This window comes from Betta splendens, chromosome 17 (assembly GCF_900634795.4).
Source record: "Betta splendens chromosome 17, fBetSpl5.4, whole genome shotgun sequence".
In the NCBI taxonomy this organism is placed as follows: Eukaryota; Metazoa; Chordata; class Actinopteri; order Anabantiformes; family Osphronemidae; genus Betta; species Betta splendens.
In genome coordinates this window covers 8309387-8333228 of record NC_040897.2, presented here as the reverse complement: position 1 = coordinate 8333228, position 23842 = coordinate 8309387, and the positions used below count along the sequence as shown (strand labels likewise).

Below are 23842 nucleotides of genomic sequence, written 5' to 3'. Positions count from 1 at the left end.
CAAAAGGCAGATCCGGCTGGTTGGGATGGAAACAGAGTCAGGGGGTGAAACAAAGGTGGGGAACATGAGTGGAGATCTCCAGACACACAAACCCAGGGGTGGTGCTCCAGCCCTAGTGGATCGTGACAAGTCAGGGGTGTTTGCCTTCCTTCCTTCCTTCTTAGAGTCGGTGTGCTTCAGTTCCTGTTCAGGAGGATGAACACAGGTGGTAAGAAAGAAGCTTAAATGTTATTTTGTTAGTTTTCTGTTTAGGTCATCTTGCAAAGAAAGTAAAAGCGGCATTAAGAGCCACATGCATCTCAATACAGGACATACCGTAGCGTGCATCTTTTGAAGGAACTGTGCTGTATTGGCCGTATATAGCTGCATGGTGGCTGCTGAATTGTGCAGCTTGAATGTGTGTGACGGGAATAAAAAGAGGCTAAAGCTGGCTGTGTTGAAAGCTGGATGTTTATGTTGCTGCCAGGGAACCTGGCGTTGGAGCAGCAGCGAAAAGACGAAACGTTTGTCATAAGCTCTTACTTAAGAGTTAAACTGAGAAGCTACCGTAGGTTGAAGGTACTTACAACCAATGGGTGTCTACACTTAGGAACTTTAAACTATCCTAGAGGAGTTTAGAAGGGTTAGTTCAATAAATGCACCTAATGGTTCTATTCATAATACTGAGCAGTGAAAGCGAGAATTGGACTCAACTAAGCCTGAACCTTGAACTCTTCTGCTCAGCTTTGAGCCATGTCGGTGGTAACCAACCAGCCTCTTCCCTTTGGCCGACTGGAGCGAGAGAAGCACATCCAGATGATCTTCAGAGCTTTCCAGAACCGTTGCAGGCCTTCAGAGAGCCACAGTCTCTCACCTAAACACAGCCCCCAACAAGCACCTGCTGAGTGGACGGAGCAGCTCCCAGATGCGTCTCCAGAAAGGAAGCTGAAGAGCGTTTACATTCGGCCACCAGGGAAACTGAACAGGCCAGTGGTGGATGAGCAGAAGCCTGGAGGTGCAGCAGGATCAGACTTTACATCCATGCTAGAAACAGTCAGCCAGATCCATATCACCGCTAGACCAGAGCTGCAAGGTACCGTATGCTAATGATTGTGTGAACAGGCTGTGCGGGTGGATATGCCCGTTTACAGAGATGAGTGTTCCTTTGTTGTAGGTCCACAGTGTGTTCCCAGGAGAATCTACAGCATTGACACAGGAGGCAGAAGGTCACAGTTATCAGTGGCTGTGGAAGGTATCGGCCTCTAACATTAACCTCAAGAGCTTAACCCCTAGGAATGATCTGAATTGTTCCTATTGATCACTATAGACCAACAGCAGATTTAGCACATGATCCACAGGTGTAAAAGTCAGCATTCTTTGTAACACACCAAACAGTCGCCTGTAAATCTAACATTAGCCTGCCCCACATCCTGCCACTCTTTCGGTGACAGCTGCGACTGCTGCTTTACAATTACAGCTAAAACTATATTTAAGGCTCTTCTGTGCAGATCAAGCTGTAAAGTATAGCTGTCGTTTAACAGTCAGAGTTCATCTAAGACAGTAAAGTTCAAAAACAGTAGACAGTCTACATATGTATGTATTTTTTTAAGGTTATTTTTTTTTCATAAAGGGCTAAGCCCCCCAAGAGTTCAAATCCTAGCATCGCCCCTGTGCCCTATAGCATGAATCACTCTTTCTTTACAGACACTCAATCTCTTTCTTCTTTATAGAGACTTCTTGTATGTGCCTCCAGTGCTGCGGACCAGCTCGGGCTTGTACCCTCCTGGGCTTTGATTGTCAGGGCCGCCAAGTCTTTTATTTTGAAAGGCCTTTCAGGGTGGATGCTTGCTGCCTTGGCTGCTGCCTGATGGAGATGAGGGCCTTCACACCCGATAAACGTCTCATTGGCACCATATGCCAGAGGTAGGACAACCTGCTTTATTGTTGCTGGTGGGAAGTAAATTTGCTAAAGTAGTAAATAACAGAAGGCTATTTCATGATGCACTTTTATACAGTACGTTGAACATTTTAACCCTTAATCCCCCACACACCCACTCTACCCATCTTAATACTTCGTACTCTCAGACTGAACAGAGCCTTCCGTGAGCCTTTTTCCATGCCGTTCCCAGACTCCAGCCGCCCTGAGCCGCCATAGATAGCACAGGCCCGTAAATAGCAGTGAGAGCCGTTAGTGTCCCACACAACTGAGGTATGGTGTAAACTGGGAGGAGTTAATGGGAAAAACAGCTGACTGCAGACAGAGCTGCACGGGACAGGAATGCAACGGAGGAATGTGGTGTTCTTCTTAATGGGAATGTTGGCTAATGGGAGGAACGACAGCACTATGACTCCAGTCAACTGCAGTTCCTTAAGTAGAAATCAGTTGTATCGTTAGGATCTGGCAGAGATTTCAGCTGACATCAAATCAGAATCATGAAAGCGGATACTGTGATCAAGCATCGGTCTGTGCTGCCAGGTGGAGCATGTTCACCCCTCTGCTGGAGGTGTGTGATGCAGACGGAGCGTCAGCGCTCAGAATCCAGGGATCCTGCTGTCCCTGCCGCTGTGTCTCCAACCAGCAGTTCCAGGTACCAATGTCCACGCAACCCACGATAAAATGCGATTCTATGAGCGCTTTTTATTTAGCATTTTTATTCTTATGCCAGATTGTCTCCAACATTGGTGAGAAAATGGGCACAATATGGAAAAAATGGCCTGGCTTCAATGACGAGCACAACATGGACCATGAATACTTTGGGTTAGAAGGTGAGGTTTTTTTTTGATGGCTCATAAAATGTATTTGATCAAACTAGTCATGATTCCCATTATGCCCATGTCATATTTCAAATAAAGCCCAGTTGAATTTTAATGAAACATACAGTCTGCACCACAACATTAACCCACTGGGTGGTGTTGCTGTCAAGTCCACATCTGCTTGTAGGATGGTTTTTGAGCCCTTTGTTCATCCATCTCACCCTCAGTACCACTGAATATGGAGCCAAACACTAAAGTGCTTCTGTTGGCAGCTACTTTCCTGCTGGTGAGCAATAATTTCCATTACCATTGTTGGACTTCTCTATTATGCCCATGTGTATAAAGTTTTGGATATACTTCACTATGGTGAACTCACGCCTGTTCTGTTTTTCTCCACAGTATCATATGTTCTTTGAGATGAGCTAAATGGGAGACAAAGACCATAAAATGTCCGCATATTAAAGAATGACACGGAGCGAGCTTTAGCAGCAGATGCATATTTAACATTTATTGCTGTAATCCATCAGGTGTACATCCAACAGTGTTTCTTCACTTTGACTCAGACACACGCACACACCCATCATCACACCACCAATCATGGGCAGCATTACAGTTTTTCCAACAAACTATAGGCACCACGGCTCTAAAAATGGTCCCACGTGATTGACAAAAACTGCAACAGGTCCTGACCTCGCTCCCATTTTTCATGTATTTTACTACGAACTTAAAAAAAGGAGTGATGGTCAGAGTTTTAAGGACTTCTGTACACCTTTGACGAGGACGTTAATAAAGCAGAGCCCATCCCTTGGATTCTTTAAAGGTGCGGTAAAGACATAAACAAACAGCAGAGAAAGTCGGTTCTGGTTCAGGCACAGTGATTCAGGCAGATTAGCAGCCTGGTTTTAGGATGCTGGTTATGCAGCCTGCTGCCCAACACAGGATGGTCTCATCCTTTTGGACTCATCTCCATCTTAAAGATAGACGTCATCGCCAGTTCAATTAAGTGACCTTTGAAGAGGACTATTTCCAAATATACTGTACACAGTAATACAGTAATAGTCGTATTTTCTACTTTGGAAATGCCTGAAGAACTGTAATAAAAGAGCACTGTAATAAAATACCATCTACTTGTAACCCTGTTTGTTTCCCCAATAAAACTGATTAACACATAACAGCAGATGTGTGATGTTATGCACAGCGATCTGTAGCATTACTAACAAGGTGTTTTCTTGTCAAGTTCACTTACTTGATAACAGCTCAAAACCAGATCCACAAACACTGGTCACGTGGCTGCTTTGGTGGCAACTTACAGTTGCAACAACTTGCTGTAAAAATAATAATAATGATGATAATAAAAAGGAGCGTCACTTCCATCTGGTTGGTTTAAAAAAAAAGAAAAGAAAAAAGCATCACATCGCTCTTCAGCTTGCTTCAGTGTTGAAAGGCTTTTCTGTTTCCAATTTGACACTAAGAAGGTCGTCTTGCCTCTGTTCCTGACTTTTGCTCTGTCTTCATGTCGAACAGTGCAGATCCACACAGAGGTCTCCCTCCCTGGACTGGTCATCCCCCATCATATATACACACACACCTACACACAGCCAGCAGAGGACGGCATTAACATGACGTGAAGTACATTAAAGGAAAACTCCTTACAAGTGCAGAAAGCGGTCTTACTCTTGCAGAGGTTCTCTGTGTAAGGGGGTCAGCGTCCGCCACTAGCATTCACCAGACCATGGAAGTCTTCCCATGCTCTGTAACCGAGAAAGGGACGCAGCACATCATCATTCCCAATAAAACATAAAACACTTAAATATGCCTCTGTGGAGCTATTTAGAGTTTTATGAATTTAAACATGATCAAGTTGCATGCATTTCTTGTAAAAGCAGACAAAATGCTGCAAATGTAATAAACAATTGTTTCAACTGTTCATTTAACTGTTTTCATTGTTTCATTTACCATAGCACAAAAAAACAAATAAAAGATGCATCTGATTAATTAGGGCAGCATCATATTTGGAGGCTAATGAATATTCCTCTTTCTTGAAGCAACACTACTACACTTTGAAATCACATGTGACTTATAACACCTCCTCTGTAAAAAGTATGTAATGTTCATAAACATGCAGACATTAATGTGAGAGACAGAGAAAGAGTGTGTGTGTTCGGAAAGAAAATAATAAAATGATGAGACATACATACTTAATGCTGTCTGTGTGTGTCTTGTACTCCATGATGGTGTTGGGAGGCAGGTTCAGGACTCGGCGGAGGGTGTCTCTAATGCGAGCAGTGGTCGCCTGGTCACTTGCGGTTTTATTCCAAATGGAGATGATGTCCTCCTGTAGAGAAAAAAAAAGGCATGAAGACACGTCTGAGTGTGTTGAAGGAGGCGTTGAGGTCTTCAATGCAACAGCTCTGTTTCTGCTGGTGGGTGTACCTGGAAGCGCACCGACACTACAGCGCCACAGATCTCCTCTCCAACCATAAACTGCTCCCCCAGCATGGCCAGGATCAGGTTCTCCCAGCACCTAGATGCCAGGCCTTTCCGCAGACGGATGATCCACTTCCCACCCATCTTATTCGCATCATCCTACACACAACACACACACTGTTTAACAATGAGCCTCTTGAGCAAATTTATTGTATTACAAGATCTTGGCGACTTCAGGATCAGAAAACCTATATTCACCTCCCACATGGGTTTAATACCCTCCTTGAAGAGATGAAAATCACTATGGCCCGTCAGATCACCTGGTCGTATCATGTGACTATAGAAACGCCAGAATTGCTCCACCTTCAAAAGGAAAAGAAGTGTCTACATCAGTAAATGTGGAAGTCGGGGGACTGGGTCTCAGTCAGGTGACAATAAATGTTTGGTAGCGGAGGTCAACGCGAGAGCCTTACCGAAGCAAAGCTGCCAATCTGTTTGATGTTTTGTTCGTAGCTCTGAGTGCTGGCGGGTCTTCCCGGGGTGCGTCTAGAGTACCAGAAGGTGTAGTTGTACTGAAGAGGGTGCTCTCCTGCCCCTGGCACAACCATCTGCACACAAGGCAAAATGATGTCAAGCACACGACTGCCTGCAGGAGAAGGCTGTAAACACTTCAGTCTGTCCTCACTCACCTTCTTTTTAGAAGCGTTTTGGTCTTTGTCCTCGTCTTCAGTCTTTTCCTTCTCACTGTCTTTCGGTGAGCCTTGTTCCTGGTCGTGGTCTCCACTGTCATCGTCTTTTAGACTGGATTTTAGGGCAACAAGAAAAGCAAAAGAAACACTGAAAATGTGCCCCTCCCACTTTGAAACCTGGCCCATGCCACAGTCTTAAACACACATAATTGTGTGTTTTCCCAGCTGTTGCTCTGTCTCACATTAACTTTCTGCAGGTACTGTGATACTGGACTTAGAAATATATTACATGCTGGGAACATGCTTCTCTAAGTGAGTTTTTTTTCACCTGATACTTCTGAAGACATTTCCTATAACTAGTATGTTCAGATATTTGTTATAATATATACACTGACACTAAATTCTGTTAGAAAATACAGAAAACGTAGTATAAAAACTAGCAATTACGTTGCTTAACTATAACAGGAAACACAATAATAAAATAAGATTAAGTTTAGGCTATTATTCAAGTAAAGCGCTGTGGTTTCTTAGCTAGCAATGGATAATTCTTAAATTGGGCAGATCAATGATCAATTAAAACCCTAATGCAGGAAGCACCTGCAGCCGTTTCATGGTAATTTAATCTTAGCAGCAGCATCTACTTATCAAAAGCGTGAGTCTTTTCCCCACGTGAGCTGTAAACGTGCACTTCCACCTCCACTAGCATGTAGCTTTTGCCTGTACTGTACGCTGGGGCCACAGAATTCCAGCTTAAGCCGCGTCTGCGCGCACTGTCCCCGGCCTCCCAACAACTACCAAACCGAGGTCTCGGGGCCTAGTCGCCTTTCGGAAGGAGAGAGAGAGAGAGAAGCTACGGCTAACAACGCAGCACGTTGATGGCGATAACTGCCGCTACCGACATCGCTCAGCTGTTACTTGCTGTGCATGTAAATGCACTTGTCGGTGCTCGGCCCTCGCTGCCGTTCGGGCTTTTGGGCGCACGCATCACACAGGAGCATGCAGCCGGGCTGACACACCTCTCTAAAGGCGGCAGCCTTCACCGACGTCCCGCTCCCACGCGACTCTGGACCCGCTGCCCAGCCGACGTGTCACGGGAACTTTCCATTACTCACGCGTCAAATTTGTTGTTCATTATTTTCTTGCTGAGTGCCCCTCGGAGTCCAACCAGTCTCCTGAATTCCGCAGGAACGGCGGCGCGCGCAGCACACTCGCATGTATGCGCACGCACGGTGTCGCGCGCACAGCTGAGCGCGCGGAACTACTGGGTGGCGCTTGACGTACTGTACTTCCCCCACCAGATGTGATCGTTTTACGGATACGTGGATTTAGTCAACACGTACATGCAGAAACAGATCAAGAACGGGACACGTCGGAATGGACTACATATTTTCACATTTTATTCATGACACCTCGCATTCGATTTGACTTCAGGCTCAGATGGGAATACAAGCAGGCAGTCACACACCACCACTCAAATGCAGCCCCCCCCCCACGCGAAAAGGCGGTGTCTTCACATGAAGCGGTCCCCTCTGATGTGCCGCATCCCTCCTTTCATCCCCCCCATCCGTGGTCTTCTGTTTTTGTGGGGACTTCCAATAAAAGGTTCAATTCAGGTCCAAACAGAGCGGTCAGAGGTGCAGAAAGCTAAGGAGTGGGAGTGGAATCAGGAACTAAGCTGACATCTATAGATCCAGCCCGACTTTGGCATGTGTCTGATGCGAGGACGCGGGACTGGGAAAACTCTGTATTTATGTCTAGAGACAAACAATGCCGGCCAAAAAAGAAGCAAAATCCCTGGAGTGAGTGATGGGAGGGAAGCGGCTGCATGGCATGGCACGGTATGGTGTGGTGAGGTCTGGTTGGCTCTGCTGCCCGAGACCATCCCCTTGCCCCCGGTGCCTCTTTGAGGACTTTCATGAGAGAACCCCTTGTTCCAGGCCGGCAGGCACACCAGTGAGTGAATGAGCGAGAGTGGTGGCGGCCCTCTTCAGTGGCGGCTGTTTGTTTACACCAGCTAGCCCCCGTCATACTTCATTAGCAGCCCAGCCCACCGACAACCTCTGATGTTCTAATCGCCAGTGATGTGTGGCTGCCCATCAGCCCTGAGCCTCAGCGGTTCAGGATAAAGGGCTTTCTAGGATTCCCGACACACACATTCCCACTAAATCGCTCTATCTGCCACCCGTGGTACACACACAGCCTCCGTGGTGAGGGAGGATGGAGGAAGAACGGCCTCTTTCATCGGCGGCCAAGAGGCACAGGGAGGTGAGCTGACATCAGTGGAGCGGCGACAGTCCCAGAAAACTAGCTTTGCATCACAGAGATGTGAGAAACCTGCCGCCCAGAGACAAAGTTTAACACAAGCATTATTCAGTGCTGCCATCTTCTGACTACAATTACAGACTGAAATCTTAAATTTAGCCGTTAACAAACCTCTTGAATGGCTTTCCCTAATCTCTCCTGGCTTTTAACCACTTTCCTGAAAGAGACACATAGAAGTTGTTATTTCTGAGACCCTGTAAAATAACCATACCTGCTGCTTCTGTTACTGATTGGGACAGTAAGACAAAGGAAAAAAAAGTCTAACCGGTGTATTCTGCGAGACAGGCTGAGTGTGAAGTTCGCAGAGCAATCAGGCTGGTAAGTGGAGGGCACTATGGTGTAAGCGCCTGGAGGAAGGCAGCAGGTCAGACTGACATCCTGGGTGTAACAGTGCGGAATGCAGCTAGCCACAGGATCTTCATCCTTGGATAATGTCTGCACAGATGCACCTTCTGGGACCTTGATATAATGCATAGTCAAAATCAGGTAAGTGCACAAATCAACATAAGATAAAACCTTGTGATACAGACACAATTATAATAAGAAACTGGTTTAAATGTGTGACATTTTGTGTTGAGCATGGAAAAAATTTAAATATCTAATTGCATACAGTATTGAGCAGACACTCACAAAACAACCCTGGGGAATGTACTGGTAAACTAACCTGTGACACAGCTATTCCTATGTGTGACCAACCTTATAAATGTGGAAGCCAATAGGAAGTAGATCAGTGTCGGGGCGGCTCTGCTGCAGTGTAACCCTCACGTTTGCTCCCGTCGTCCCTGCGGGGGCATTGTCACCTGCTGTAAAAGGGAAGCAGGGGTTTTGCCAGTGTGACAGAAAGTTCCTGCTTCCTCCGGCCGTTGTTCCCTCCACCCACGAACCCTGGAAGTAAGTGGTCTCCCACTCTCCGTCTGTTGGTACTGGCAGTGAAGGCGCTGGGCTTTTCAGGGCACTGAGGACAAAGATTAGTTTTTATGTCAATATTCATACAAGCAGAAACACTTAATAAATGAAAGTGAGTTCACAACGGCTTAAATAAATGAAGACATTTCGATTTTCAAACTCCAGATGGCACTATTTACCTACTTACCTTCTTGTCCACAGAGGGTCATAAAGCTAAAAGTAAGAATGCCCAGACTTATAACCTGTAATCTCAAATTAATAATTAGATTGATCAACATGGCTTATAAAAAGAATCATATTGTGATATTTGCTTAAGAGTTATGAAAGCTAGCTATGTGATTTGAGAAGCTACAGCTTTCAACAGGAATATAAGCTTGACATTGTTGCACAGTGTGTGCCTAATTACTTATTTGTGTTAACAATTTAGTAGTTTTTCCCTCTAAGTAGTTCATCTGTCACTGAACAGGTCCTTGCCTGAGGGATGTGGAGGAGGAAGAAAAGACCCTGATGAGAAAGTGGGATTCAGCTCCTGGCTTGTAGGTGCTGGGAATGAGCAGGTAGTATCCGGGCTCCAGCTGCCCGTGAAGAACCACCTCTCTCTCATAGGTGTGGCAGTGAGTAGAAGCCAAAGGAGGTTTATTCAACATCCGGCTCAGATTAAAACGCTTCTTTTCCACCTGGTGACAGATATACAAACAAGCTGACACATACTGTAGCTACTGACACAGAACAACCTGGTATCTTGTAAAAGGTGACACAAACCTTCCACATGTGTAAAGCGATAGCCTGAAAATGCTGGTGTTTTGTGTTTCTGCTGTCTTCAAGTGCGCTTTGTGCATACTTCCCACTGCTTCTCCATTTTCTATGCTGCAGCAAAGACACTAGTACCTCTCCTGTCTCACATACTTTGAGCCAGAATTTGGGGTTAGTACCATAGCTGCTGCTGTTTCGGTTACCACCAGCAGAGTGTTCTTTCATCCACCGCCCAGACAGCTGATGGCTGTGTCTCAACAGAGTTCCTGTGAGACAGAGGGGTCTTTAGTTGACAACCAAGCCACTAGGATAGCATCAGAAAACCCCAACTAAAGACATTACCAGTGTAGATACTCTTTAGCAATCCTTCCTCACTGACAGGGTATCCTACTGTGACGTCATCAAAGTGGCACATGAATTCAGCCTCATCCAACCAGAAATCGCCCTTGTCGACCCTGGCTTGTAGCTCTGAAGCACAACGGGCTTCAACAGAGCTCCAACCTGTACCACTGCAGAGAACAAATGCATATTAACTCTTTCCAAACACGTGGACAGATACCTATCTGTGCTAAAAGACTCACATACATTATACGTCAATTTGCTAATAGTGTAATGACACTGACACTACCACTGGTTATAATTGTGCTAGTATTGAAGTTCTCAACCACTGCTTGGTCCACACATTTATTTGGTCACACATGTATGCTGAAAGACATACCTCTCAGACCAGGACCCTCCCCAGCAGCATCTGCCCCAAGGGTTTCTGATCCTAAGGAGCCGTACTTGACTCCCTGACACAATCTGTACATCCAACCACTCCATGACGGTCAGAGCATGGTATTGACCCGTTTCACATTCACCTAAAACAGACAAGAAATTCATTAAGTTGAGATTGATTAAACCAAGACTGCTGATATAAGAAAACACTGATCTGACCTCCAGCACTGTTGTGAGTAGAGCAGCTGAGCACACAATCATCTTTTACAGGGTAGAGGAGGTTCAGGTCCAGCCTTCTCCTCTTGGACTGGTCACTGTTCTGTTCCGTTGTCTGCTCCTCCTCTGAACCAAATTCTGTGACACTCCAGTGTTCTGCCAGACCACCTGTCAGATCTACCAGGGCCTCAGACACCTGCCCTGCCCACAGTCGCTCATATGAGCCGTGCAGCCTTGAGGAGATGGAAAGATCAAAATCATTTTCAATTGTCATTAAATATTTTACAGTGCTACTTTACAAAAGGTGCCACCAAAAATATTTAGAATTTAATATACAAAACTGGCTAAAATGAGACACACTGTACAGTAAGGCAGGTGAATGTCAAATGCTGCTTACTTAGCATAGGCCTTTTCCAACAGAGCCACCCAGAAGGCAGTGGGGGAATGGCAGCGTGAGAAGCAGAGGGTGGAATTAATACAGGGCAGGCGGTCATCAATGATCACCTCTGTCCAATGTCCCTGCTGCCAAAAGCTAAACTGGAAGGAGCCCTTGTACCTGCTGTCACCCCATTGTGGCTGGTCTGGAGGCAGCACCTGCACTGATTCATGGACAACATCACCAGGGCAGTCCAGTGATGCAGATTATAAAAGTACAACAAAAACAGAACCAGTGAAGTTGTGTTTACCCTGTTTAAAAGATGTTTGTTCTTGAGCAAGAAGGTGGAGGCACAGAGAAACCAGCAGTCTCCCAGTAAGCCTTGTTTAGCATGAGCCTGGTTGATGCTGTCAGGGAAGAGTGCTGGTGACTGACAGATCTCCTGCAGGTGATAAAGTAAAAGAGGACTAAGACACTAGGAAAGTTGTCACAGTTACATGACCTTTTGCAATTCGATTTTTACATAGTGGTTTTAGGTCACTCGGTTGATTCCTGATAAGTATTTAAAAAAAAACTTTAAGGTTATTTTTATGAAACACTAAACTTTGACTTTGACTCAGGAAATTCTCGTTCATAGTCAGACCAACAGCCTGATAACAGACATTCTCAGTCAAAACAAAAAGTCCTGTGTGGGAATGACACTAACAACACAATACAAGCGTTCATCTAAAAATAGATCAGCAAACATGTAATAACTTATAAATTTAACGATGGCATTCCCCACTATGTGTACAACCCCCTAACCTGTGGGCGTCTCCATGTTATGTCACCCTGCAGCCTGGCGATGGGTGTGGAGCTGTCGTAGAACAGCGACCTGTCGTCCGAGGGGAAGTCCAGATCCTCAAACAGAACCTCGCCTCCACACATGGCTCTGTCTGCTGATCAACCTGGACAGTACCTGTTGGGCCCGTGGGTGAACATCAGCCAGCTGTGACCATCCTCAGTGCCTGCATGTACACTTTCCTTCATATCTCACCTACAAACAAAGATCATAAAGAGAGTGATTTGTGTGATGTGATTTGTGACCTAGTCGAAACTGCAGTTTGAGTTGTTGGTGAACTGCACATCACTCACAGAGGGTATTTGGGCTCAGAGATATAAATAAGGTGAACAAAGTATTCTGTATAAAATAAAGAAAACCAACATCAGTGACATGTGGGTGGGATTTGTAGGAATTTGTGAGGATTTGAAGGTTTAGACAGGCGCTGTAGGACCCATGGCTAAATTTAGCATATTTGTGGTTTTATGCAAAGACCACTGGCACAGAAAACTGTTGTACACGTGTGTAGGGAGGTAAAAGGTTAATCCTGGTTATCTGGAACTATTCTTGCTCTTATTATCAATTTACTGTTTGACTGCATCTGATAGTTCATGCTAAAACCTCCAACATGTTATGATGCTGTTATTCGGGTGACTTTTTGAAACTCCTTTAGCTAATACCGGGGATAAATATTATACACACATATAAATGTGTACGTGTATATAAATAAATGTATACACGAAATTAAAGTGGATAATTCTGTCCGTTTGGCTTGTCTATCCTACCTTTGTCCTCCTTCTGTGAGCACCGCCCCCTCCTAGCTGTCATTTCTCACGGCAGCTAGCCGTTAGCTTCGGTTAGCATTAAACTAGCTTACTGCACAGCTGCGGCGTCTCCATATCTCTGCGTCCTGTAACGGCAGACGCACAGCCACAGCGGGGTGTCGCCTGTCAACGCGAAACGGGTCGCTGTGAGTTAGCTACATCCGAAGCGCACATCAAACAACAGCGAGCAGGAAAACGTGCCTCTTTCGCTCGGAAATGAAGCAGCTGCAGCAAGAGGTCCGGTTCTGGTGAATCCTTCCGGAGCCGTGAACCTGTAGTTGAACCCACGCGCGGTGTAAGGTGCTATTTCTAAAATAAGAGCCCTGCAATTTTCCATAACTCAAGACTGTGATGTCAATTAAACGTTACCTTTAACAGCTCAGCAAGTATTTTTTTTTCATAAAAATTCTTCTTGTTTTTGTTTATTCGACTTTCCTGTTTTTTATTTAAAGTGTCTTGGAAAGTCCTGAGTCCGTTCCGCTGACGAGCTCTCTACTCCAATCCTTGGTTTTATTTTTAGCTTTGCATAAACAAAAGCATACTGGATAATTCTCGTTCTTTCCTTTTTCCAAGGAATTTTTAGACCTCATGTAAATAACAGAAAAGTTGACCCAACACATTATATCAACATAGCTACTTTATTGCCAATATTTGTTAAAAGCATAACAATGATGATAGATACAGTAGATACTGTAGATAGATAGATAGATAGATAGATAGATAGATAGATAGATAGATAGATAGATAGATAGATAGATAGATAGATAGATAGATAGATAGATAGAAAGATAGATAGATAGATAGATAGATAGATAGATAGATAGATAGATAGATAGATAGATAGATAGATACAGTAGAAAGAGAGGGAGCGAGAGAGAGGGCGTCTTGCGGCTTTAATTTCCTTCTTTCCTTTCCTCACATCATTTCCACGAGGGTCGGCGCTGCTCAGAGTTTCCTAGTATTCAGAACAAAGTAGAAGAAACCCTTAGATTCATCAGTGGTGGTTTTTGAGCATGTGTAGTGTTTTATAGCTTACTCAGGCACAGTCTCCAACGCACGTTGCACCCACTCACTGTCACGGCTCGCGCACACCAACCGGTTTCTCACTGTCCTGAAACTGTTTTTTATAAACAACAGCAGGTTGGGACATGAGCTGACACTCAGCATGTGCTTAGTCTAAATGCATTGACTCTTACATGATTGCCTCAATGTTGCAGTTTTGTGCAGCATCCTGGATTATGTAGTATTTCAATAATCTGTCAGGGATTGGACTTTGGTGGTACTTTGTGCAGCAGAACCTCCGACCTAAAAAGAACAATAATTTCCTTGTTACATAGAACCCGGCCAAACAACTTGTTTAAAGAGAACATTATCCGAACCTCTAAATAATTTATAATCTTTACAAGAACATGTGCCACTTACTGCCTTCACTCAGCACCACCAGGAGCAGGATCAGTTGAGTGACGCACACCAGCAGCTTTCCCATCGTCATTCAGGTTCTCTGACAGCGGACCGGGCTTCTGAGCTGGACTCCCTGAGGGTATGACAAGAGACGGCTTAAGTATCAAGTGCATCGGAATGTCCCACCACAGGCACAGAAACCAGCTAATGCATGTATCTTGCCTAATTTCTGTCGAGTAGGAAGTGTGACCCACATCTCATCAGATTGTTGGCACGAAAAACTTTCTGTGTGGGTCACTTCAAAGAGAGTGAGAAAGGCACACAACACTGTTATATCAAATAAGGGAGGAGCAAAGGTTGATTACATGCTGATACTGTATGCCTACAATACTACACTAGATAATGTACTACACAAATGCTGAATTTAACAGGAAACACAATGAATTACAAATGATATTAATACTACTACTACTACTACTAGTCACTTACTGTACATACAGTAATATCGGAGCAACTTTGTTCTTATCATTAAATCCTGTCTAAAAGTGTGATAATGTACTAACATAGATAATATGATAGTTAAGTGTACTCCATCTGTTTTTTAGGCATTCGTCATAATAAATAAATTAGCACAAATAATAAATTCAGCTCGACTTTCATCAGTGATGTGCTGGGCTTCAACAATAAGACTTTTAGGGCCAGATTCTGACACGCACTGTAGCAAGTGATCTTACTGCTGTGTAACCTGGAGACACGAAACTTCGATTGTGCAACAGATAAGGATCAACCGGTAACACAGCATCCTCCTGACCTTGTTGTGGCTGTGCGACAACACTGTAGAAAAGATATCGGTAAATAGATTTTCACCGCACACTCTGCTGTTACCTTGTGTTTTCACTGCGATGAGTCAAACTGCAGTATTACACAATGTGACACCATGTTGCAGCTCACGATTGCTTTTCAAACTTTGGACTCACTACGGAGAAATACAAATAGGCATCCGGGAGATGAAGACATCAGAATATAATAAGGAAAGCATCCATTATAAATCAAATTACTAAAACATATGAAACTAACTTGTTTGGTCAGAAAAAAAACAGTATCCACATATTAATTTGTTCTTCATGAGCTGAACCAAATCTGTTCTATTTATTTTATTAGGCCTCTTCAACAGTACATTTATCTTTGCTGCATCTAATCCTGGTGGTGTTCCTATGAGAACAGTCAAATGACGCTTACTTGTAGTTATATCTGGCATGACTGCATATTAGTGGATCAGTGTTTACGATGAGACCAGAACTTCTGAATTTGAAGGCAGTGTGCTAGAGGCTTCCGAGACTTCACAGACAGCTCCTGGTCCAGTCAGCATCAGGAAACGAGAGCTCAGTTGGAGAGAGTCCTACCAATAAAAGAGAATCCCTTCCTTTCAACAAAACAGCTGGACTGCTGAAAAAGTAACGTACAAGCACAAATTTGCCCTTTGAAGCTTGACAGGGAAACACAAAGAAGGATCATGACCTTCTTGATTGGATTTAACGTCAGTACTGAGGTCGGTATTAGCTTTAGATACATGATAAACACTTCTTTTTGCCCTTTTGGCTTTAATAAAGGTCCTTTAATGACTTGGCTGAAAACCCAATTTCAGGGCTCATGATTGTTAAATTAGGACAAACATGAAAACTGTCTTTATTAATTTCAAGCAGTAACAAGGATATAATGTAAAAATCATATAACATTTCCTCAACATTATTATTCTTTTGGGTCTGTAACAATGTCTGATGACTGTACATCTTTTGCTGCTGTTTTTTGGTTTGGTCTGACTTGTTCTCACAGACACCCTATAAATACAGGTTTGTGCAGCAACACTGATAAAACCTTTGACCAGCCTGTGGCCACACAGGCCCGCGTGCCCATGCAATGCGTACTGTGACACCTGTCAATCAAACCTCTGTCCATCACAGCAATAAAAATATCTGAGCCTTTTGTCAAAAGTCTATAGTGTCACTGCATCGGAGCAAGTCATCATGTAACGTTAGTTATTAATGCAGCCTGGAAGAGTGAGAGGAGGAATCTTTATCCCTGTGGTCATATCGGTCCGATTGGAGAGCGTTGTGTCAATCAAGAGAGAAGGCCATTAGGTTGAGTTACTGTAAGATGTCGGGACCCAGTGAAAATGCACGTTGCAGGAAACCATTTGCAATCTAGCTAAGTTGTGGTTTCAAATGGAAAGTTCTTGAACAATTAGCCAGATGAACATGACCTGTTTCAGTGGTCCATGATATATGATATGTTTCCTGCCGTGCATGGGTCTTGGGTTTGTAGTAAGAGTTCCTTTGACCTAGAAAAGAACCTTTGCAGAGACTTAAAGCAACCCACTTGTAGCAGCCCACACTTAGCAAGTACAAAAAGCCGTCACTGAAGCATTATCCCTCACACTCACGTTTGCTTTAAAATGATCCTTTTCTTAGTTTTATTCAGTGTCACTGTAGGTGCTGCGCCCTTGGCTCGTCTCGACATAATAATATTTACCGGTTCGACCCAAACTCTCATTATATCAGTTATATATTTTAATTACGACTCTGACTCATTTGAAATGTTACACATTTAAATTTTTTTCAGTTCCTTCTCTATTGTTTTTTGTTTGTTCTCTCTATCATTACAGTGACCTTTTTACTTCCTCTGCAACATGATTTAAACACTTTCTAATTTTTAAACATGTGCTTTTTCTCCCAGCCCACCCGGCACACGAATAAGCTTATTATCATATTTCCAGAGGAATCATATAACCGTATAACTCTCCTCAAACACTCACACACCCATTCATTTCTGTACTTTTGTCCTCCTTTGAGGGAGTTTCTGTGGTGTAATGCTTAACTGAGAGGTACCATGTCAGCTTTTCCTACTGGAAGTTTCCTGTTTCTCTTAGTATATAAGGCCGCTCTGAACCTCTTGTCAGCACAACCTCTCTGACGCCACCTGAGGAAACAGCCCCAGCTCAGCTCCATCACTTCTCTCAAGCACAGAGGAAAACATGGTGTCCATCAAAGCCAGTGTGGCAGCGATCACACTCCTCACAGTCTGTCTGCTGGCAACAAACACATCTGCAGGTAGAGTACACGCGCGTTAACGATTCATACAGACGTTCCACCAACAGATGACCTACAGCGGAACCTGTGCAGCTCTGTTTATGTTTGCAGCATCTAATCGCATCATCTTCTGTCTTGCTTCACAGTCTACCATGAATGCTGCCGAGGATACATGACGCTCAAACTACCATTTTCTGCAGTCAGGGGATACTCAGTCCAGACGGTCACAGAACTGTGCCCCATCAATGCCATCATGTAAGCATGAAAAGTACACAAAACACAATGTTAGTGTTTAGAATAGATGCTCAAACACACCTAATATGTTTTGGTTTTTTGTGTAGTTTTCACACCAAAAAGGGAAAAGCCTGCACCAATCCTGCTTTCAACTGGGTGATGGACTACGTCAACCGAATTAGGTACAACTTTGTAAAAGTTAGAAAACTTAGCGATGATGTGATAAATTTTATTATTGTGTTTTTTAATGAAATGTAAAACGGCAAAAATGCAATATTAACTAAATGAAATGTCTCTTTGCAGAGCCAAGGCACAAATGGTTCACATCAAGACCTCAAAGAAGCAGGATTAGACCTCAGTGATGAAGATCTGCTAGTGACAGTGGAGTCCAGCTATTTATGTAGTCGTGTTTGTATGACGTGTTTGCAATAAAGGCCAGTACGTCTGCTCAGTTATAGGAGCACTTTAAATGTATATGCTTTTTTTATACTAGATGTTGAACTTGTACATTAATTATTAATCAATAAAGTTTTGTTTAAAAAAAGTATTTTGTCGTAAACTCTTTTAATTACAAACCTGGAGTTGCCTCAAATTCCCTTTTTTATCTTTTCACCTTGGAAAAAATTCCAGCTCTGGAACGTTTTGGCTAATGATTAAAGTCTCGTCAATGACAGTCCTGTGACATCAGCAGGGGGAAGTCATGGAAGCTGTTGATTTAAACCACACACGAGGCATAACAGGTATTTCCACGTTGACAATGCTGACCTCGACAACAACACACGGCTTTGTATACAGTAGTTCGTTATGCAGCGGCTGCACTACTGTATGTAATTTATTAGAGGAACTACAGCAGTGCATCGCCTTTGAGGGATTTCAACTGTCTTTTTGAAAATCTTTTACATTTTTTGATTCATAAAGGTCTAAAGCAACTTTTTTACTAACCAACCATTGTTCAAACACACATTTCCTATTATACATCATATTACACATCGAAATTAGCTTAGAATGTACAGTAAGTCAAGAGTCGCACGCCAAAACCATGAAATGAGTAAGTCTCACTTGTGTGACAATTAAAATACAATAAAGAAGGACAATAAATGAAAACAGATGCAAAAATAGGCATATACTCAGTAACATGAGTTGAACATTCATATTATTCAGACATTTGCTTATAGTCATATCGAAACGACTAAACCTCAAAATGTCTCTCACTGTAAAAGAGATGTTATCGGCACCTGAATACAACCTTTCACACTTTAAAATAGTCAAATCTGGTTTAAAACAAAGTGGGCGCTGATGTGAGACGTGGGGTGATAGTGGGGGTTGGAAGCTTTTCACCCAGAAGTGCTTACGCAGAATGTAGGAGGAACTCACCTTCGTCTGTGACACAGAATGACTCGGTGTCATCTCAACGCGATCCCTTTAATGCTGACGACCTGGTTCAGTGGTAGTAAAATAACTATTGATTCTTTTGCAGCTTCAAGATGTAGATAATTACATAATTAGCACAAATTTGAACCTGCCCATTTGCAATTAGCTTAGGTGCAACTTTTAATATTTACCTTCATGCCTCTCTGCCTATTTAGCTGTGATCTGAGCTTCTTTGTGTTCGGTCTAAATCATGTAATAGGTTGCAGTTCATGTGGAAGGATGCGCTCTGTGCAGAGACAGCTTTAAACACTAGGTGGAGGTGGTCGTCCACACTTTCAGTGCCGCGAAGTAACTGCTGCTCAGTTTTACTAGTTACTAGGTTTATCAGACTACAATCCGTTATTTGGACTCCACAGCTTTCCTTCCAGCCTCCACTCAGGCTGCATCCTGAGTGACTTTCAGGTCTTTGAAATGATCTGTATTTAATCTCCGGATAACAGTCACGTCCAGTCCTCGGTTTTCAGCTTTTGGCAACGCCGACAATGAACAAACTGCATTTTTCTCCTGTCGCATGAGTCCATCCCAAATGACAGTCCAAAGCCACGCTTGCAGCCACTATTACATCACCTCCACTGTTCTGCACCACTGCACAGAGTGCTTTTCTATGAATAATACAGCGAGACTGGGGAGAGAGGGACGTGGACATGGGGTTTGTCGCTGGATCATACAGGGAGCACGCTGTAAATACAGGGTGATCCAGGAGGCGGGATGACAGGTGAAACTTCACAAAGTCGGAGTTGTGTGTAAATAACAACATCAGGCATACAAATTTGTGTCACAATTTGACTTTATTTGAAAACTTCACGAGCCCGTGGCAAAAATCCTGCAGAAAGTGTCACCAATCCGCGAGAACACGAAACATTCCCACACACATGTAGCGGTAGTGTGAGCTCGTCGCATACAAACAGGACACAGCGTCAGCGAGTCGTTACAGGGCACAATGAAAAATGGCAGTGTCCCAGACTGTCTGAAGGAAGACAAGGTTATAGACTGTTCCTTCCCATGAGGGAGCAGACTAGCGCGGAGGGAAAATAACATATTGCACCGTGAGATCTGCAGGCAGGTCTTCTATCACAGCATACGTGCAAACTCACACACACACACACACACACAGACACAGACACACACACACACACACACACACACACACACAAGCAGGAAACCAGACAGTCTCTCATGAAACTCAAACACAGATAATGAGACATCCTCAGTCAGAAAGGTAAAAGCAATCTGCCGTCGGTGTTGGAAGAATGACATATATCCTGGGCCCGTTTGCGCCAGCGGCCTTATTAAAACCTACTAAAAAAGTCAAATAATAACGCGATGAAAATCTTTCCAGCGCTTTGCTTCAGCTGTTAATTCTCACCGGCACTGCCACGCGGTTAACACAGAGTTAACGGAGCCCGGCGTATAATTAGACAAACAAAAAAGAGAGGGATGAAACGTCTAAAGGAGAAGAGACTCCAAATGATTACACATTCACTCCGCTTCCTTCCCCCTTGCTGAACACATAACCACCAATTAGAGGAGAGGAGAAGAGGATGAGGACGAGCGAGCAGCCAGAAGTCTATTTGTGTCGCTCTCTCTCTCTCTCTCGCTCTTCCCCTGAAGACACCCTGTGCTGGAGAGTGAGGAAGAGAGAAGAAAATAGAACTGAAAAACAAGAAGTATATAAATAAAGAAATCACAGTGTTTCACATCCGGTCGGCTGATTGGCTGAGACGCAAGTCAGGCAGATCTGGGCCACAGTTACACTCATTGTTCAGTGAGCTTTTCTACACAGTCCAACCCAGCGACAGCAATGAATGTTGACTGTGACCTTTGGTCTTTGGATACAGTGGGAACACGCGTGCGCTCGCGTCTTCGCCTTCGGGATCTGCATACGCCCCCTCTACACCCCCCCCCCCATCGACGTGGCCTGAGCGAGCCGCGGGGCACAGTCAACGGTCGATGGTTTTTATGCCATCCATACCAAACTCACCGACAGCGTTGAATGTTCGCCGAGGCAGGCGGCGGTGACCTGAGCGGAGCTGACAGGGGGGGGGGGGGGGGGGGTGGTTGGGGGTTTGACGCACAGCCGGGCGCGCGGGGGGCGGGCGCGTCGCTCAAACCCCAGAGGTCGGGTCGCGCGGCGCCGGCGACGTAACGACGCCGGACAGCCTGCAGGACGGGAGCCCTGCTCGCGCTGGTCGCAGGGAAGGCAAACGGGCCGGATCCGCTTTCTTACTTTACCAGCAGCTCGTTAATCCGCGGAAGATGAGGCCTTTCATCTTCGCTGCCGTGACAGCGTCTGAAAAACAGATGAGGAGGAAGTTGTTAGCGCTGATGTTCTACAGAGGTTTGTCTCTATGTAGTCGCTTCACCTAAAAATCGGAAAGAACACATCACCTTCATATCCTCATGATTCGAGACTATTTGAGACTAAATCAATAACTTGTGAAGAGTAAATTTTTATTTGGAGAAAATTTTACAAAAACAATCTCAAACGAGCATTTTGCTTCATATTTAACCTTGCGATTTTTACAGAAGCACTCACTATAATCTAGTCCCCGGCACAATGCTGCGGTGTCCTGCTGTGCAGCCGGGCCTTTTATACCCAGCGCTGGCCCGGCCACAGGCTGAGAGCTCCCATTGTCAGCGGCAGAGCATATCTGGGGGAACAACTAGCGACAGTGTCGCCGAGTCGCTACACAGGCCCAGGGCTGACGTCAGGTTGGTAAATGCTGATCTATGGCCATTCATTGCCTCGTTTCATCAGCTTAGGGTGCTGATGTCATCCAGCAAGCCAGACCTGAATCCATTAGTCTGCTGGGGCTGGGAGGGCCGACGTCAGGCCAGCGCGATAACATAGCGGCCACAGCGGATGAGTAATACATCACGTTACTGCAGCCGTAATTCAGGAAGTCATATAAAAGACAATCTGGGCTTTGTCTCGTGAGTAGGTTGCGTCTTTGAATCATTGCCTCGGCATTCTTCCCTTTATGAATATGCAAAGATGCCGGAATTCATTTGTCCGCTCATAGAAGAAGACAAATGTTAACCAGTGGGCAGTCAAATGATGCCCAATAACGTTGTAAAATATTTACAGTGGCTGTAAAACACTACGAACTGCCGGCATAATAAAAAAAAGGCATTTTTAGAGCTTTTGAAATGAAGCTTTTTTTTTCCGTGCTGCAGCATGTGAACTTGAAGCCTTTTCTCTCGGGGTGAGAGGAGCAGCTACAGATAAAACACTAAATCCATAAGCCATATTACATCCGCCCTGCTCCATCACAGCCTCGCACATCCACACACACTTACACATCAAGCCCACAATGAGGCCTAAAATTAAAAATAGGCAGAGGGTCGAGGGAGAGGAGAAAAGGGGGCTTCGCCATGGCAACCCCGATGTCAGCCAGCCATTTCTACTTAATCCCCCCCCAGTTTAATGTCGCGCCCTCTCAGGGACCCCCACTCCACAGCTGAATATTTCTTTTATGCTGAGAGTCTCACATCAGTGCTTATGTGTGTGTGTGTGTGTGTGTGTGTGTGTGTGTGTGTGTGTGTGTGTGTGTGTGTGTGTGTGTGTGTGTGTGTGTGTGTGTGTGTGTGTGGAGGGGGCAGGGATTGAGGTTAGAAAGGGGGAGATCATGGCTAACCCAGCTTAAATGGGGGGCCAAGCTGAGGGCCGCAGAGTCTCAACACTGCAGCGATGCTACCAACCAACGCTCACACACACACACACACACACACACACACACACACACACACACACACACACACACACACACACACACACACACACACACACACACACACATTTAAACACTATATTGATGGAGGGAGATAATCGTTTGAAATAGCAGATAATTACACCATATGGCAAACAGCCGGGCCGCTCCACCCTGAGCCTATCGCTCCCAAACCCTGCACTTTGTTTTCTCACTATTATTTATTTTTTTTTCCTCTGCTGAAAACTTTCAAAACTCACGCGGTGCCGCGCTGCCCCTCGCACGGGCCGCTCTGCGCCACTGACAAAGGCCGGGTTTGGAGGAGTGGGTGGGGAGAGGCGTCAGCTGCTAGACAAAATAAAAAGGCTCTATTTGTCCCTGACAATAAACGCCCCCATCTTTGGAGCTCCTCCACAGCTGCAGCCAGATAGGTTTTCGCTTCCACTCGCGCACTAATAGAGAGCGATGTCTCCTTCTTCAGCTGTAAGCGGATTTAGCGCGCGGGCATAAAATGGAGGAGGTTTATAGTCATCTTTCTGTGACACTTCCCGGCTGAGAGGGAGGACAAAGGAATCTGACGCATGGTGGGTATACAGTAATAGGGAAATTAGGGATTTAATGGGGATGTTTTAAGGTGTGCAGCGTACCTGGTGGAAATGATCCTCACGCAGTCATCAGCAGCAGGCACAGACACCTGGAAAACAAAAACAGGTCTTTTGGTACGAATCCGAATTTCCCCAGAAAGTTTCCCGATCGGCGGATGATTAATGTCCCGCGCATCCGCCCGGAAATCCCAAAACGCGCTCCCCCCGAGGCCCGGGCCAAAGGGTCTGGCTCCGGGGTGGTCCGACGCGGCCGAGGGCGAGGCTCTCCGTGGCCGCCTGTCCACTCGGCGCTTTACAGTGCATTCACACATAATGACTAGCAGACCTGCAGCGGCCCGATAGGCGCCCGGCACGCTACGCACGCACAAGCTCCTCTCTAATGACGGCCTTCAGGAGGCTGCTTTTTGAAGTGCACGCGCGGACACAAAGAGAAGCAGCCTATATTTTCTATACAGGAAGACGACTATGGTTTTTAAGACCTGCTGAGCCCAAACGCCACAATAATTACAGTTTTGCTGCATTGTCCTTGTCTAAGCTCATACAGATGTAAACTTGCCAAACATCTGCCTGGGATGGATCCAAAAAAAATTCA

At 44.9% G+C, this 23842-nt stretch overlaps 5 protein-coding genes across 13 annotated transcripts; 2 read left to right on the top strand and 3 right to left on the bottom strand.

The window, feature by feature from the left end:
• Positions 1 to 52: 52 nt before the first annotated feature.
• LOC114844326 (phospholipid scramblase 2) lies at positions 53 to 3271 on the top strand. 3 transcript variants are annotated; one of them, XM_029131615.3, is made up of 8 exons: positions 53 to 208; positions 724 to 1072; positions 1154 to 1231; positions 1710 to 1902; positions 2456 to 2567; positions 2646 to 2745; positions 2961 to 3019; positions 3133 to 3271. In XM_029131615.3, exons 2-8 carry the CDS (start codon positions 733 to 735, stop codon positions 3157 to 3159), a joined length of 909 nt encoding a protein of 302 aa, XP_028987448.1. In that variant the 5' UTR covers positions 53 to 208; positions 724 to 732; the 3' UTR covers positions 3160 to 3271. The 3 variants fall into 3 exon arrangements, with proteins under 3 accessions (XP_028987448.1, XP_055359696.1, XP_028987449.1); XM_029131616.3 differs by having other exon boundaries at positions 73 to 205; XM_055503721.1 differs by lacking the exon at positions 1154 to 1231.
• On the bottom strand, positions 3227 to 7125 carry eif4e2 (eukaryotic translation initiation factor 4E family member 2). 4 transcript variants are annotated; one of them, XM_029131619.3, is made up of 8 exons: positions 6962 to 7117; positions 5850 to 5961; positions 5634 to 5768; positions 5419 to 5523; positions 5167 to 5319; positions 4928 to 5068; positions 4408 to 4484; positions 3227 to 4321 (listed from the first exon to the last, which is right to left on the bottom strand). In XM_029131619.3, the coding sequence occupies exons 1-7, from the start codon at positions 6979 to 6981 to the stop codon at positions 4449 to 4451; spliced, it is 702 nt and encodes a 233-aa protein (XP_028987452.1). In that variant the 5' UTR covers positions 6982 to 7117; the 3' UTR covers positions 3227 to 4321; positions 4408 to 4448. The 4 variants fall into 4 exon arrangements, with proteins under 4 accessions (XP_028987452.1, XP_028987451.1, XP_028987453.1 ...); XM_029131618.3 differs by having other exon boundaries at positions 4932 to 5068; XM_029131620.3 differs by lacking the exon at positions 6962 to 7117 and adding an exon at positions 6866 to 6885 and having other exon boundaries at positions 4932 to 5068.
• A 132-nt stretch (positions 7126 to 7257) lies between these two features.
• Positions 7258 to 13050, bottom strand: capn10 (calpain 10). Of its 4 annotated transcripts, XM_029131612.3 has the most exons (14): positions 12745 to 13050; positions 11944 to 12175; positions 11450 to 11581; positions 11161 to 11357; positions 10767 to 10996; positions 10549 to 10690; positions 10173 to 10339; positions 9840 to 10096; positions 9552 to 9754; positions 9056 to 9126; positions 8868 to 8974; positions 8437 to 8630; positions 8283 to 8328; positions 7258 to 8183 (listed from the first exon to the last, which is right to left on the bottom strand). In XM_029131612.3, exons 2-14 carry the CDS (start codon positions 12064 to 12066, stop codon positions 8154 to 8156), a joined length of 1899 nt encoding a protein of 632 aa, XP_028987445.1. In that variant the 5' UTR covers positions 12067 to 12175; positions 12745 to 13050; the 3' UTR covers positions 7258 to 8153. The 4 variants fall into 4 exon arrangements, with proteins under 4 accessions (XP_028987445.1, XP_028987442.1, XP_028987443.1 ...); XM_029131609.3 differs by having other exon boundaries at positions 7260 to 8183; positions 8868 to 9126; positions 11944 to 12097; XM_029131610.3 differs by having other exon boundaries at positions 7260 to 8183; positions 8868 to 9126; positions 12837 to 13049.
• A 765-nt stretch (positions 13051 to 13815) lies between these two features.
• On the bottom strand, positions 13816 to 14608 carry ccl20a.4 (chemokine (C-C motif) ligand 20a, duplicate 4). The gene is made up of 3 exons (XM_029131622.3): positions 14206 to 14608; positions 13980 to 14088; positions 13816 to 13900 (listed from the first exon to the last, which is right to left on the bottom strand). The coding sequence occupies exons 1-3, from the start codon at positions 14273 to 14275 to the stop codon at positions 13816 to 13818; spliced, it is 264 nt and encodes an 87-aa protein (XP_028987455.2). The 5' UTR covers positions 14276 to 14608.
• Positions 14609 to 17131: 2523 nt separating this feature from the next.
• ccl20a.3 (chemokine (C-C motif) ligand 20a, duplicate 3) lies at positions 17132 to 18051 on the top strand. The gene is made up of 4 exons (XM_029131621.3): positions 17132 to 17291; positions 17417 to 17525; positions 17612 to 17686; positions 17808 to 18051. Exons 1-4 carry the CDS (start codon positions 17216 to 17218, stop codon positions 17854 to 17856), a joined length of 309 nt encoding a protein of 102 aa, XP_028987454.1. The 5' UTR covers positions 17132 to 17215; the 3' UTR covers positions 17857 to 18051.
• Positions 18052 to 23842: the final 5791 nt, after the last annotated feature.

Excerpts from the sequence above, each read along its gene's own strand:
- eif4e2 (XM_029131617.3), bottom strand. The coding sequence starts at position 6,981 with ATGAACAACAAATTTGACGC. Across the intron at positions 5,320-5,418 it reads GTATTAAACCCATGTGGGAG|GATGATGCGAATAAGATGGG; the intron begins GTGAATATAGGT and ends TGTTGTGTGTAG. Across the intron at positions 5,069-5,166 it reads TAGTGTCGGTGCGCTTCCAG|GAGGACATCATCTCCATTTG; the intron begins GTACACCCACCA and ends TTTTCTCTACAG.
- ccl20a.4 (XM_029131622.3), bottom strand. The coding sequence starts at position 14,275 with ATGACGATGGGAAAGCTGCTGGTGTGCGTCACTCAACTGATCCTGCTC. Across the intron at positions 14,089-14,205 it reads GGTGGTGCTGAGTGAAGGCA|GTCGGAGGTTCTGCTGCACA; the intron begins GTAAGTGGCACA and ends TGTTCTTTTTAG. Across the intron at positions 13,901-13,979 it reads TGCAACATTGAGGCAATCAT|TTTCAGGACAGTGAGAAACC; the intron begins GTAAGAGTCAAT and ends TATAAAAAACAG.
- LOC114844326 (XM_029131615.3), top strand. The coding sequence starts at position 733 with ATGTCGGTGGTAACCAACCAGCCTCTTCCCTTTGGCCGACTGGAGCGA. Across the intron at positions 1,903-2,455 it reads ATTGGCACCATATGCCAGAG|GTGGAGCATGTTCACCCCTC; the intron begins GTAGGACAACCT and ends CTGTGCTGCCAG. Across the intron at positions 3,020-3,132 it reads TGGCAGCTACTTTCCTGCTG|TATCATATGTTCTTTGAGAT; the intron begins GTGAGCAATAAT and ends TTTTCTCCACAG.
- ccl20a.3 (XM_029131621.3), top strand. The coding sequence starts at position 17,216 with ATGGTGTCCATCAAAGCCAGTGTGGCAGCGATCACACTCCTCACAGTC. Across the intron at positions 17,292-17,416 it reads GGCAACAAACACATCTGCAG|TCTACCATGAATGCTGCCGA; the intron begins GTAGAGTACACG and ends CTTGCTTCACAG. Across the intron at positions 17,687-17,807 it reads GACTACGTCAACCGAATTAG|AGCCAAGGCACAAATGGTTC; the intron begins GTACAACTTTGT and ends GTCTCTTTGCAG.
- capn10 (XM_029131609.3), bottom strand. The coding sequence starts at position 12,066 with ATGTGTGGAGGCGAGGTTCTGTTTGAGGATCTGGACTTCCCCTCGGAC. Across the intron at positions 11,582-11,943 it reads TAACATGGAGACGCCCACAG|GAGATCTGTCAGTCACCAGC; the intron begins GTTAGGGGGTTG and ends TATCACCTGCAG. Across the intron at positions 11,358-11,449 it reads ACAAACATCTTTTAAACAGG|GTGCTGCCTCCAGACCAGCC; the intron begins GTAAACACAACT and ends GAATCAGTGCAG.